The sequence below is a fragment of the Mesitornis unicolor genome, unplaced genomic scaffold (genome assembly GCF_000695765.1).
Source record: "Mesitornis unicolor isolate BGI_N332 unplaced genomic scaffold, ASM69576v1 scaffold8225, whole genome shotgun sequence".
NCBI lineage: Eukaryota > Metazoa > Chordata > Aves > Mesitornithiformes > Mesitornithidae > Mesitornis > Mesitornis unicolor.
Genome location: NW_010186134.1, coordinates 47,280 through 62,796, shown reverse-complemented (window position 1 = coordinate 62,796; position 15,517 = coordinate 47,280). Strand labels below are relative to the sequence as shown.

At 36.3% G+C, this 15,517-nt stretch overlaps 1 protein-coding gene across 1 annotated transcript; it reads left to right on the top strand.

Moving 5' to 3' along the window:
* Positions 1-45: 45 nt before the first annotated feature.
* Positions 46-5,384, top strand: LOC104541084 (chromosome unknown open reading frame, human C15orf26). Its single transcript, XM_010185050.1, has 7 exons — positions 46-108; positions 269-358; positions 525-760; positions 2,034-2,118; positions 2,903-3,061; positions 4,190-4,263; positions 5,198-5,384. Exons 1-7 carry the CDS (start codon positions 46-48, stop codon positions 5,382-5,384), a joined length of 894 nt encoding a protein of 297 aa, XP_010183352.1.
* The last annotated feature ends 10,133 nt before the right edge of the window (positions 5,385-15,517 follow it).

The following is a 15,517-nucleotide window of genomic DNA, read 5'->3' as shown; positions in this document are numbered from 1 at the left end:
GGTCGCCTCAGCGACGGGGCACGCCACGCGGCCTAGGCGGCAGCTATGGCCACCTACAGACCCCGGGTGCTCATAGGCAACTGGAAGGAGGATGCGTGTTTGGAGGAGGTAGGGTTACAACCAGGCCCTTCTCTCCTCTCTGGCTCCCAGGGAGCCTCGGCTGCCTCTTCACCTCACAGTGTTTCGTTCCTAATTCTTTAAATTCGGTTTAAACCTGAGATTGAGAATGCTGGATAATATGTCTGCCTCTTCTCTCCTTTGCAAGCAGGAGCGTCTAAGGGATTTTATGCATAAAAGAGAACGAGGAGAACTTTTAATACAGAAAATAGATAAACTTCAAGATAACCTTTTAAAGAAGGTAATTTTTAAAGAAGGTTATGTCAATACTCTATGGCTCCATATGGAATGACATAGCTGCTCTTAGTACTCTTTAAGCATTAAGAATGCTATGCTTTTTATATGCTAAAATACTGCTGATACTAAGGTCAGATAATTCTGTAAAAAATATGTATATTTTAATCTAGATAAAACTGTCAGTGACTAAGGATGGATTTGTTCATTTTGGAGACACCGTGATGCTTTTGAACCCAGACAACAAATCCTCGGTGGAGAATAACCCTGGAGAGTGCAGCAGGCTGACTCTGGCAGTTAATCTGGATGATATATCCATACATTCGGCCATATCATTGCAAGCCCCTTGTGGAGTTAGCGCAACCAAGAGTGTGGAGCCCATGGCTCGAAATACTTTTTGTATTTTAAGGTTTGGTACTTTATTCTGAGTTGTTTTCAGTTATTATGTTAGCTTTCAGTATCTTGTTTTGAGAAGTTTGCTAATATAAAAATGAATTTGAGTAAGATTAATTAATTATTTAGGAAAAAGGCTTTAACTTGAGTCATGAATTAAGGTTGATTCTGCTCCACATATTTCTGTGAATAATTCCAAGGAAGTTTAAATCAGCTTAGAACTGGTGTGAAAACAGAATTGAGTTCACTGTATCATTTGGTAAACTGCAGCTGTTTTTAATGCAATCATATTTCAGCTGTAGAATACAAAACATGTCTAAAAAGCACTTATTATTATTTGTTTTCCTGCAAATAAGGTATCTGAAGCAGAAATCTGCGTCAATGCTTTTGCTGTACATGAAGTGGGCAGTGTTTCTGTTGCTCTAAGAAGACCCCTAACCAAACAGCATATTCACTCTTGTCAAAGACACATTTAACTCCAGCTTTTTCTGGGAGAACATACAGAAAAACAGGGTCCTGGTGAATAGTGGAAAGGTCTGCCTGATGCATGTATTTAACAATAATAATAATAATGCATAAAAGTTAAACTAATCCATATAATCCTGATTGAACAAAATACTTCGGGTTTGAAAGAAATTTGATTCCAAGACCACAATTTAGGCCTTCTAGAACTGCAACCATTTTTCCTTAGCTGCTGTCTGATCTTAATTTGCATTGAATGCTATCAACTCCCTCAGTAACAAAGTTAATCAGCTACATACTTTTTTTACACTGAATAAACTTAGAAAGCCTAACATTTATTATAGTGATTCTTTAATATAAAATAGAGAATTCATTGTAGAAATAGGGATATACCAGCATGCATGTTGACGTAATGAGCCAAATTATTGAACATCAGTTACATTTGTCATGAGCAACTTAAGTTACAGACAAACACAAACTGTTCTGCTTTTAGTCTGTAACTTCTCAAATGCTTGTATGAAGTATATTTTAAAGGGGGCCTCAGTGTGGAATTCCTATTGATTTTCAATTTGATTTATCTTTTGACCCTGCATGTTAATGAATGCATCATTACAAAAGTAATCAAAACTGTCTGTTTCTATTCTGTTAAATATTTTAACCACTAAGTCAAGTATGAAATGCCTTTTCAGTTAAGATATTTTGCCTGTTTTTAGAGGTATACGTAATACAAAGTGTTGACACAAGATCTAACTATTGACCAAAACAAACAAAGGACAGTAAAGCTGTTTATTTGAATGTCTCTTTCTTCCTTTTTACGATTTTAACAGTGTTGATGGAGGTGCAGTAGATGAACCAATTAGATTTGGACAAAACTTCTGTCTTGGGACAACAGGAGGGTTTTCTGACCAAATGGTAAGCTAATAGAGTTGCAATGGCAGTGGTAGCATATACTGATAGTGTGCATTTAACTTACATATGTATATATAAAGCTGTACAGGGGTTCAACATCTTAGCTTTACAGAACAGATTCAGAATCATACATAGACCAAGATAAGCAATACTTACACAGAAAGCTTATGCAATTTGCCTGAGATCAGGTATGCCAGCCAGGGGGACTGTCAGCCAGAATGACTGTATAAAGGAGATTGGAAAAAAAAAAAAGTAAAAATGAAATTAAAATTAGCTTGTCAATCATGAAGGAATTCATCATTAGCCGGAGTTTTTTTTAACTTTTTCTTTAAATAAATGAAAAGGTGAAGATTTCATTTCTTGTGAAGATAAATTTCTGGTAGGTCTATGAAGTAACATGCTAGTTCATCATTCTGAGGGAGCAGATTTTTAAAATACTGTTTCCCTCTGCAAGGGAATAAAATAAGACATTACATGTTACTTACGCACTCAAAATAAATCACCACAACTTTAAAAAAAAATTCCCTCTCAACAACCACTTTTGGACCTTTGGAATGTAAATTCAATTTTAAATTGGTGTTCACCAGTCTGCATATAGAATAGCTACTTAATGAGATTATCAACACTACAGAATCTGTGTTATGGGTTTTGTGTGTGCAGCTTTAGTATGGCAAACTGAATTTTCAGGAGCCAAGAGAATTTTTTTGTGTTGAAAAATACTTTTTAATATTACATATCTTGTGTCTTTTATATTTATAATGTCCTTAATATATGTTTTTATTTACAGTTATATCTAGCAAGTGACCATAAATCATTTATAAGATCTGCTAAAAAATCTTACCTTCAGCAAGTATTTTTGACAGATAAGCTTTCCTATTTGACTTGCTGGCGAGCTACCTTCTTGGATCCACAGCTGCGTCTTGAATACGAAGGATTTCCAGTTCCTGTAAGAAATTAAAATGGTAGAAAATGTTATAAAGATTTAATTGAAACAGTAGGTGGAGTACTTAGAGAAAAAGTTGTGTCCATTTTATTCACATAGGTTCTTTCTGTAAGTTCTGACCTGTAATTTTAAGAAGGGGGAGAGGGAAGGAGTAATTTTTTTAACCAGGAAATCTGCATATACAACTGTTAGGTTCTGGTATTCATTTTGAGGTTGACTTGTTTGGTTTTTCTTATCAGAATTTTTTAAAGGTTGACATCATGTTGTAAGGATACAGTACTTGGAATCTGTTTTTTTCCAGTTCTCCTGAGCACTAAATTCTGCTTCTAATATTAGGAGCTATGATTAATGAAGAACTGCACACTAAAATTTAAAAGTATTAAAAAACCCTCCAGAGCATCTGAATAAGTGGGTGCTTTCCCTAACGTTGTTTTTAATGTTTCATAAATACGTTAAGCAGATACAGTATTTTCCTGTTGCATGTAAATACTAGGCTTCCTGAAGTGCTGGTTGTATATCAGAATATCACAAATGTAACTGTTCCTCTACAGCCTTGAATGGTGACTAATTTACATGAATCAGCTCACTAATAAACACAGCTAAAATTTTGTAAATATCAAAGACAACATTCTTTATTCACAGTGTTAGTAAATGAGGGTGATTAAAAATTGTTATACATAAAGAATTACAAATTGGTAAAATATAAAGGTCCATTTGTAGGCTGTGTCCACAAACCATATGGATTTCTCCATATTGTTAGCAGAATTACTTTGATGGTGCAGGCCACTGGAATGACTCTCTACTTCTTGCTTGATTTTTTTTTTAAATTATTTTTATTTTTTTAATTTTAAGTGCCCAACACAAGGGAGTGGAATGGAATGTGCTGGACAGGAGAATGTATCTGACCTGAGGGCTGAGTATTTGGCTGGTCAGAGCTGTTAAGACAGTTGTGTTGAGAACTGATAAGTTGTAAAATATCTCACCATCAATGTACAGCAGTCTCAGAATGATACAGAGCAATGCGAGCTTACACCAAGCTGTAAATAAAAGCATTTAATTTGAATAAGAATATTTAAAATTAGTGTGGAAACATCTGTCAATTGTCTTCCCTTGTTATTTTTTTTCCCCTAGGCAAACTCTAAAATTATTATTACTCATTGCCACACTAATCGGGGCTTAGCTGTTCCAGGGAACTTTTGGGTAAGGTAAGAATAATTTATAACTGGCATGAATGTGCACAATAATGTGCCAACATCAAGAATTACTGTAAGAAGCAAGACAGTTGCTTTAGGAATGCACTAAGGAAATGGAAAAGAGCACAGAATCCACATTCTCCTTTCCCTTATTTTATTTCCTGGCTGTAATGTGTGCCATTGTGATGCCACAGACAGTCAGCTCAGCCTCATTTGTTTTGTTGGGTTTTTTCCTTTTTAATTCATATCATGTCATGCTTCTAGCCTTTTCTAGCTTCTTGGTGGTTCTCCCCCTTTTACTATCTTGAGTAGTTACAATTTTGAGTTTTTTAGGAAGAAAAAAATGGTATACTAAGAATTGTAAAGAGTAAGAGAACTAAAGAAAATCACACTGCATAAAACTGTATATTGCTTATGTCCATGTGAATCAATCTCAACAAACTGAAGTTAATCCAACAATTCAGGTTAATATGCCTGCATTAAATCAATATTGATTAAGCATTGCTAAGGACTCTACCCATTGTTTTCTCCTTTAATTCTGAGCAAGATCTGACTGATGATTTGTATCAAGTTTTTGAAGATGTAACAAGGTGTGAAAGTTTGAGGCTGAAAGAGTTATTAAGTAGCCAGGGAGAAATGGTGATGAGAACCTAACCAGCTTGTACATACTGAGTTGGCCTATCAGTGTCTGATACTGATAAGGCTGCTTTAGCTCTGAAGCTAGAAAGGTGGCATTTCCCTTTGACTTCAAATTCCTGAATTATTCATAGGAAACAAAGTGGGTTGTTGTGTTCCTTGTAAGGGTCTGATATTTGAAAATGCATGGGGATATTGCTGAATAAGCAAAGAGAAACATGAGAAAACCTTGAACAATTTACAGATAATGAAGATTTGCTGTATTTGTGTATATATTAATCCCCCCTGCCCATCCCCTTTGCCTTTGCAGGTCTTATTTTGGAAAAGAGTATGAAGTAGTTTGTCACACTTACCTGGACTCCCATAGAGCTGAAGAAGATAAGAATTACTGGGTGATAGTTACAGCAAATCCCAGCAATGAGAATGGTACAATGCTTGACAGACCCAGCCCTTACCCAGGCGAGACCACAAAGAATGAGTTTCATGAAGAGACATAGAATATAAAAATGCCAGACTCAAGATGAATGGAGGTTGATGAGATTCTGAATCTTGTTTTTTCTGTTCATATTTTAGTTTTAGATGCGCTTGTTTAAAAAAATGGAAATGAAAGTCTATCATTTATAATATTGCCTAATCTCATTAACTCATCAAGGTTATACAGTGGGCAGAAACTAGTAACATTTGATGAACCGTGCACAACATCAAAAATTCATGAATCAGGAAGGGTTCATTTTCCCATTTTCATGGTCACTAATGGCAAAAGATGTCAGAATCCAGGAAGTCTAATATAGCTTCATTACCTTACTGACCTTCAAAGTGTGTTTAACTAATTCTTCCATAACTAAACCAGTATCACACTTAAAAAGGATGAGTGTACAGTTTCCAAAACACTCAAAACCGCACTCGTGCAAGCTGTCAGGGGATACTTTGACATTTACAGTTCATCTGAACTAAAGTTGGTGGTTGTGCGTGTTCTACACTCTGTCTAGCACAATGTTGCCAATTATTTAAAAAAATCACAAATGAGGTCACTTTATCTTGAGATTGGCTTCAGATTTATGGGAATTAATTAGAAAAGGTGTCAATTGAGTTTTTTACCTTTGTCTGTGTATTTAAATGCCAAGTAATCAAGAACCTGAGCACAGCGATGCAGACTAGAGACTTCCGAAAGGCTTATCCATGTGTCACCATGATCCATTTGCCTCCCACTCTCAGATATTTCAATCCATAATAACTTCAACCAAGTTTGACAGTAGGATAAAACTGTCAAAGAAAATCAAGCCCCCACAGGTTTCATAAAAATAAATGCCAAAGTAGAAAATGAATAAGATACACTGTAAGTTTATCCAATAAGAAAAAGATTGCAGTTTATGTTCACACTTAATTAGACACCAAAGAATCCACAAGAAATGACCCAAAACTGGTAAAAATTTCAGCTGGAACATTTTCTTATACACCAAAATCAACCAAGCATGAGATGCAAAGACATGGAAAACAGATGTCATTACTTCACAGAGTTACCTGTCTTTATATGGAAGTCGAAGCAGCACCACAGAGAATTTTCTTAATGGGTGCCATTCCATTATATCCATTTATTAAAGCTACATGTATAAGATGTTCCATTTCTTACTGTACCACAAGAATGGGCTCTTTCTGCACAAAGTAAGTGAATTTCTGAATAAAATACTACATAAATCTGCATTCTCAAAAAGGATTCAAAAAATCTTCAGTTTTCTAAGTTTTATCAAAACAAAACCACTAAACTTCACAGAAGAAGGGACTGATCCAAACGTTGTCTCTTCAAGTTCTAACCCAGGTAGACTGTCTGTTTCAAACCCACTGGCAAGGCTTTGGAAAGTTGTCTTTTTTTAATAATAATTGCAGTATAGGCTACTTGGCGTACAGAGTCTCAAAGCAGGAGACAGATTGCACTTCTGTGACATGCAGGTGTGCTTTGGGGAGTGTATCGACAGAGGGTAGTTTTTGAATCACAGCCCTCATGTGCAAACCTTCACAGATCTATTATAGAGGAAATTATCTGTAGGAATGAACTCTTTCTGTCACTTTCTGTGTAAAGATACGAAACGTGATGTGTGGCAAATGATGCATGTTTTTATAGTGGCACTGTTATTACTTCGACTTACAGAGATTAAAATTCTACAGGTTTTCACAATAGGTTGACGTAATTCAGCTTCGATTTTGTAGGTGTTAAACTAGAAAAACTTAGACTGCGTGAGTGCACTGCAGTGTTTCTAATTTGATTGTTGTGGACATTTATTGGTATTAGGGATAGCTTTTTGAATCTGGCAAAGCATCTTTCCTCTTAGTGAAACGTAAGAAGCAAGAAGAGGCCTTAAACCAAAGCCATTACTGAAACAAAGCTTTGTGTGAACTCATGCAGGAATGAAAACTGTGTGGGCAGAGTGCCTTGGCTGGCTCATGTTATGGATAGGGGTGCTTGTGTGAGTGTGTGTGCATTTGTGTGGGAGAGAAGCAATGCAGGCTGTACAAAAACAAGTTCTGTAAAGCCTTAGAGGAAAACCAGAGAGATAAACAGATACAGAAAGGAGTACAGAAGTAGGTAATGCAATTAGGTGCTGATTAAAAGTGGCTTGGAGACTCTTGTGTTTTGAGCAGCCTGTGCTCATGGGCAAGGACTTCCTGAGCTGCTGAAAAATAAACAGGATTGAATCTTTTATATCTGATTCCATTATCAGTTTTTCTTCTTATCTAATACAGTTTTACAACCACAGATTTGTGCATAGCTTCTTATATAATTCATATTTATAATTCAGCTGACTTGTGATATCAAATACAGATATTTATCTGCTACCTACTTTTTCTTTTGAAAACTGTTTTTTACACTTCATATTGTCCACATGATGGCACCACATTTTTCTAAACTGCAATTATTACTACATGTGTAAAAGAACCTGAAATGTTCAAATCCACAGGAGTACCTGATACAATACCACAAACGCTAACCCAGTTAAATTGGGCTTAAAATCTGGACTAGCAGATGTCATTAATATTTTTAAATGTTTTTAGAAAATAAAGTTAAGCAAAAAAGGCACATAGAATATTGTGTATTGCATACAATCGACTTCTTAAAGCTAATTGAAATACTAATTTGTAATGAAAACACACTCAGAGGAAATGATCTTTAGGAGCTTTTTCTCTCACTTCCTATGTAAAGATATAAAATCCGTGTGATAACCAATGCATGCTTTTATAGGGACACTGTTACTACTTACTCCAACTTACAGAAATTAAAATTCTGCACATTTCCACAATAGATTGACGTAATTCTGTTTTGATTTTTTAGATATTGAACTAGGAAAACTCAGGCCTCATAGAATGCACTGCAGTGTTTTTAATTTGGCTGTTGCGGGCATTTATTGATAAATCCAGGATTTAATAGAAAGAATTATGGGACTGAATATTAGCACAGAATCTGAACAATCCTGCAACTGTCAGTTCGAGACAGATTATGGTCTAGCGGATAGGGTAATGGAGATCTGAGTCGTGCTCCAGACCTGACCACTGTGTAGCTAAGGGCAGGCACTGTATTTTCCTTGTCTTAGAATTGCATGTCATAAAATATGAACACTGATGTTTGCTTCCTTTGCAAAGCACTTTGACATATACCAATGAAGAGCAAAATCATGTATTAAGAAAGCTTTTAATGCTTCTTTCAAATGAGACTTGATATGGAAAGCTTTACAAAGTACATTGTGGGAAGATAAAACTCACTTTGCCTCCATTCCAGGCCACTTGAAAGCTGTTAGTATGAAGCTGTTCCTGAGCTATTAGTTTTTGCTGAGGGACAGGGTGCATTAGTTCAGATTTAATGTCGTGCTAATGTAACTTTTCATAGGCCTGAGGCACAGGGAGAACTCACATCTGCATGTTTTACTGTGCAGACATCTGTTAGCAGCACAATATTGAAGTAAAGAAGAGGTACAGAGAATTCAAAGAAACAGCAAAGAGAAGCATTTTCCTCCCAGTAAACTCACACATTGGTAATGCTGGAAATGAAAAACCAGTTTTAAATCTGCCTTTTCACTTTCCCTCTCTTTTGTGTGCTTCTGCAACTCATATTCCACATCACATCACATCCCTTCTCCTGTGCTATGTCATCTAGCCCAAACTTACTGATCTGCTGTGGTTAAAAAGTGCTCTTCTAGCACTCAGCACAAGTGCCTGGCCCCTCACCCTAATTACATCAGTATCTTCAGAAGCTGCTTTTCTTTTCGGTGATTGTCAGAAAGGATTGTTTTAGTTCAGACAGCCGGTCAGAGGAGGAGGCCCCATACAAGTTTAGTAACTGGATAAGACATCTGAAAAAGAAAAGAAAGCACAGAGAACATTACAATAAGAAATTCCACACAGCAGTGGAGGAAAATATCCAAGCAGTGGAAAATTTGGTGGAGTTGGCAGGTAAGAGGCTGATTTTGATAACATCTGTGCCCACTCGCCCTAAACTAATATTGCACGTCTGTTGTAATTTGGAGAGGGGCAGGGGTGTGTTCTTTTTAAACCATAGTTGTTGTTTTAGAAACAGTCAAGACTTTTTAATGCATGAAAACTAAACTAAGGGAGGTACAAAATAAGAATACAGATGTGAAATGCAAAATACATTAAATACCAGTAGAGTGTAGGAAATCTCTACATCATTTTGCCAGCTACACCTCTCTTCTATTTTTGTTCTGTTTTAGGCTTTGTCCCAGGTCTTGCCTCCATTCTCTGCCTAATCTGCCTTATTTCCCTGCCTGTACACAGCACAGAGAGGGGCACACCACAGTTTGCTGCTCCCCTCTTCAAGCTGGTTTGACTTCATCCTGGAAGCTGTAAAAGGCAATCTAATCCTCAAAACGGCATTTCCTGAGTAAGAGGAGTGGAAAGCCCTGTCACCTTGCTGGATGTGTGCTACTTCAGCAGGGATACAAGCAGCCACAATATTGTCAACTGCATGATTTGCAGAATAGGTCAGCTTTGCTGGTGAGAGGGACAAGCCATAAAGACCAAGGGAAGCCCACCCATTTTCATTTTGTTTTGGTTTTTGTGTGGGGTTTTTTTGTCATCACTGTGTTTGAAGGGTATGTAGTGAAACAATTGATGCTTTTCTTAATTTTTTTTGCTGGTGGGCTTGTGCAAGTCAATGCCTTTTATGCAAGAAAACAGAATCATTAACACCATGCTAGAAAGCATTGCTACAACAGAGTCACTTGCCTTCTCTTGAGAAGCTTTAATAATTTTTGGCAAGGAGAACTCAAGGTGCAGTAGAATGAGCAGAAACACTAAAAAATTCCTGATGACATTAATACTCACATTCAATGATGAAATGCATTCATACAAATGCATCTCTGCTGTATGTTTATATGAGAAGCTCAGAGAGGTAATTTCCCAACATCTGTTAAATCCTGCTTTGTACAGTACGTCAAAACAAAACTAAACAGACCATCCAGTTACAGGCCAGCTAGTATATATATTTCTGTAAGGCTGGTCTTGTTTTAATTATAGGCTCCTTGGGGCAGGGATCATATCTTCATCTTTTTTTTCCGAATACAAACAACTACAGTAGAAAAGTTTGGTAGTTAATAGCACAAAGCTGTTATTAAAAGTGGTTGTAAGATGACGAGAAAGTGAAGTAGACTTGGTGCAAATAACCAGAGATACAGGCACATGAAATCTACACACAAAATAGTGCCAAATAGTAAATTCTTAGTGTGAGGTATGAAGATGCAGCTGCCCAAGTAATTCTGACGTTAATAGGAGTTGCTAGGAGAAGAGCCCACAAACCACAGTGCTGTCCCTGTGGGTCTGACAAACCCACAGAAGGGAATAAGAATTATGCATGGCCATATTTATTTTTATATGTATATTTAGTTATTTAATTACATGGCATACTAGTTAAAAATACCTAACCAACTGTTAGCATAAGTTGCATTTGTAGAAGTGACACTGGTCCTGAGAAACCAAAGAGCTGTTTCTGCAGCTTGTAAATGTTAAAACTGTTAGGGATTAGGTTGTGCATACCTTTGGAGTTCTTAATCTGACTAAGAAAATCACTTTTGAAAATGGCATGTAACTGTTTCTGAAAATGTTACCTGTACAATTTACATAAACATTAAATCCCTAAGAAAAATGAAAGCAAGAAACTAGTGAATAAGCAAAACACTGAATTGAAGTATGAGTTATCTTTCCTTTATCGGACAAACCTCTTAAAACTCCTAAAATGCTTATTAGCATGGTTTATTGTTATAGGGTCTCTAAAAGATTAAATGCAGTAGTTTGTGAAATCCACATCAGGCAGCAACTTCTATCCTTTCTCCCTGGTTTCCTACCACTCCTATTGCTTAGGCTTTCTGTCTCTTCTACATCCTGAAGAAACAACTAAGCAGTTCTTTGGGGAAAAGTTTAAGGTTCATCAGATTTTCTGGTTTTTTTGCTGACAATTTTGGCAGCATTAGGTTAGCCAGAACACCCAAGATGTATTATAGTCTTGCAAATAACCAGTAAATTTAACTGACCATGAAAGAAGGCATATTTTGCCATATAAATATACATATATATGTGTATACATATATGTTGAAATAAAAATGAATTGGCACTGTATACATATACACACTAGGTACATTAATGCTGACAGAGAAATAATATGTAGTTCAGCATATGCAGTAGAACAATATTTCCTCATCTAAAAATATTAATTGTTTTCTTTTGAAACTACCTGAACTAATGAGTTCTTTTAGTGTAATCTTAAGCAGTTGGGGACATATTCAGGTCTGGTTATAAATGGCTTCAAGGCATCACACGGTAATTAAAAAAACGTTCTAGCTACACTTACTGCTTCACCATCACTTTTTTCTTATTCACTTTTTTCTTATTCACCATCATTGCATTTTCTGCTTGCTGCACAATTGTGTCCTCAAATCCAGCTGACCCCAGCCTCTACTCAGTCTCACAGAGAAACTCAGAAGTTGCCTAGAGATGGGCCAACTTATGACCTTTGGTCTTTGTTCCTCCTAAGCCAGTCAGTGTGATCATTCTTTCTAGAGCATGTTGAGTAGAGGACCTAGATCACTTTATTGTGTGGTTCATAAGTCATAGTTACAACAAATGAAACTTCTAACCTTGGTGACGTGAGTTCTGTGTTAAGGGCCTAATTTGTTTTACGGTGTTTTCTGAATTTGCTACCAAAAGGGCAGTCGAAATTTGGTCTTCAAAACTTTCTTATTGGAACATCAGCTTTGGATCAAACCAGGAATTCTGGCAAAAGTCACCATATTGTACAGACATATTTATGACCACTAGAATATTTTTAGACTTTAAACTGAACAAACATTAATCATTTGAGCAGGTTGCTGTGGTATTGGTAAAATATATTTTGAAGTCCCAAGCAAGCCTAGTTGAATCCGTCAGCATTCAAACTCTTAAACAGAATGGGTAGTTTGAAAGGTAAATAAGGAGTGCATCCTGCCTTACTGCCTAGAGGGGGGAAAGCCAACCAGGATGAAGGACAAGATCAGTGATTATAGCAGATAGAGCTAAAGAGCAAAGAGACTTCCCAGGCCAAAAATCTCCTATGTTTGAGCTCTGTATCTCCATTCACTGCTTCAGACAAAGACAAAACTCCTTCATTTTCCTAGCTAATACAGATAATGGTAATTATCATTCTGCACTTTGTCATACATTTGTCATGGGCCTTTTCATCCCTTGTTTACCATATCTGTGCATCAGCATCGCCACCTGTTAAATGGGCATAACTCTTTCCTAGAGGAAGATAGTAAGAGGTATTTTGTGGATGTTTATTAGATGCTCACAAGAACATCACAGAAGTATTACAAATAACATGTTGCCACTGTTCTTAAGTGTCTTGGCATTCTAAAATTTACTATAAAAGTTGTCTGCATATATTTGGTCTCAAATGGCACCAAATGTCACATGTTGAATTAATAAAGTTATCAATTTTGTCTAAGCTATCAATTTATCCAGACAAAAATTCCCTGTATTTGTTCTCTCTTCCCCACATTCTTTTTTTCAGACACAGATGACAATTTCTTTAACAGGGTTCCATGTAGCTAGCTCAGTAACTAAAATGTATGACCTTTAATACAACATAGCTTAGTGTTCTCACTGCTTATTGAAAATGTTGATGCTTCCAGAAGTACTGGTAATTCAACATTTTCCTCTGTTCCGTGCTAATTAACATCTAACTATATATCAACTGATTGTGCAGTGTTAGGCGGTTGTGGAATTTTGTCCTTAAGTGCTAACTGATTTTAAACAGCGTCACACTCTGGGACTAGTGAATGGTTTCTACTGAACACCAGACTTTATGCAGCACTCAGAAACACCAACACAAATTCCTGCTTCCTATGAAATTAGCTTAACAAGGATTTGGGGAGTAACCATTTGCACTATATGGTTAATGTGTGCAACCCTTTCATCTAAGCAATTATTTGTGAGAACAGAATGTTCATTCATCACAGAAAGAGTTGAGGCAAAGTTGATTTATACCACATATTTAGCCTGTTACACAACACAACCATTAACTGTTTGGGTTTAGGAGTTTACATGTAAGCCAACAAGTAGTGAAGGCTTTTTGGTCAGTTCACGTAACCTATAGAAGTTTTAGGTTTTCTGTAATATTGCAAGGTTCATATTGTAAAGAAAGATGTTGTCAGAATAAATGCACAAACATATTTGAAGCTATTCTACGAAAGAGAACTTATTAACATGTGGGGAGGTAGGGCAGCAATTTTCTTCCAAATGACCAGTGTAATTAAGTGTAATTACGCTCCTGTGTAAGTCATGAAGTGAGTGTTCATCACCTGGAGTTCTTGTGTCTGCAGCATCACAGCACCGTTGGCTAAGACAGCCTTCCTGAGTGGGGGAAAACAAAGTTGAAACTGAACTGATAGGAAATGAAGGGAGTTAAAGAGTTCAGAAAACACATCCATGAAAACAAAATTACAGAGGAAAAGAAGAACACAAACTAAAGCTGTTCAAAATCTATTTAAACTTGCAAAGCTATCTGTTCCTGGGGAGAATCCAATAGGATATTAAGCTTCTGCAGATGAGCATAGGTTATTTTCCCCACAGAAATAAACAATGCTCATCTTTGCCATTCAGTAGTCAAATAGTTATATAGAATGTTATATATGAACATATGGCTATATAGACTATAGTCATAGTTATATTCTTCAATAACAGTCTATGAAGTTTTATGTTGATACTTTTCTCCCTTGTTGATTGAAGTTATAAAGTTCACTTGAAAGAGCATATTAAAGATTAAAAAACCAATCCAATAAAGCCCCAAAAACCTTTTATTACAGTTAAAAACAGTTTGCCTCATATAGTTCCTGTTACTGCAAAAAAATCCTGGTATGATAAAGCCACTGGTTATGGAATAAAAAGTGTATGGGGTTTACATCTTACAATTCGTTGATATGTGTAAAGTTTGCAGGTCGAGTACAATAGTTAGGGCAACACTTAAGTTATAATTAATAGCTTCACTTATGTAAAGGAAACAAACCATTAATGAGTTGAATCTATTTTACCTGATTTTGCTAGTTACTACGTTACATTATTCCAATCCAGAAGAACATTAGTGTAAAATATGAATGGCTGAGTAGGATTTTGAACAAAACAAAACCAAAGCCAAACCTAAACAGAAATAAAATGTTAATGAGAGTATTAGCTGTCGAAATATTAGCCATTATGTACAAAATATTACATCGCTGCTGTGGTGAATTGCATTGAGCATAATAAACATTCCAGGAAGTTCTAATTACCTTAATAATGAACTTTCATTTAACCATATTTCTGATTCAAATGCATCTGCCTTCACATCCCAGTCCTCTTAATTCTGTCTCATGAATGTATGTACACAGACAGCAAAGAATTTGCATTGCAACAACCTGCTGGAAGAAAATAAAACAAATTGTTTAGTCTCTTACTGCAAAACATTCCTCAGACTTCTTATAATTGTTTTCTGAACTCTTCCCACCTTGTTATCATCTATGCTAAAAGGAGTGGTTGCCAGAATTGGACATAGAGTGGCTCGTTTGATGCTTTATTCAGTAGTAAGGATGCTGTTCCTACTTGATGCTTTATGGCACATAAATCCCTTTCCAAAGGGTGCATCCAAGGCCATGGTGAGGGTGGGTGGCCCAGAGGTAGCTGTTAGTGAATTACTCCACGCTGCTTTTGGGAGACTGGAATGGACTCCTGAGTATTGAGATTGTAATTTTCCCTTTTCCACCATTCTGCTGCTCTAGGTAAATGCTACCTTTGCCTACAGCTACTCTGGCTGTACTTGTTCAAACAGAATTTTAGCAGCCAATTGCCATTAAATTCTTTAATAACGACATTAGAATAATGGACAAAAGCATAATTTTAGAGGTATAACGTAGTTGTATATTTAAAATGGCATAAGATGTTTAAGGGTAAAGAATAGCTGAGGACTAAGAAAAATATTATGACTCATAAAGTAGTGAAGACCGAATAAATAATACAAGTTAATGGTTATTTTCAGCTGGGAGGGATATTAACAAGGGGAGATCCCATGACTACACCAACATTTGGGTTAATTTAATGTATTTAATACTCATCTGGAAAGCAA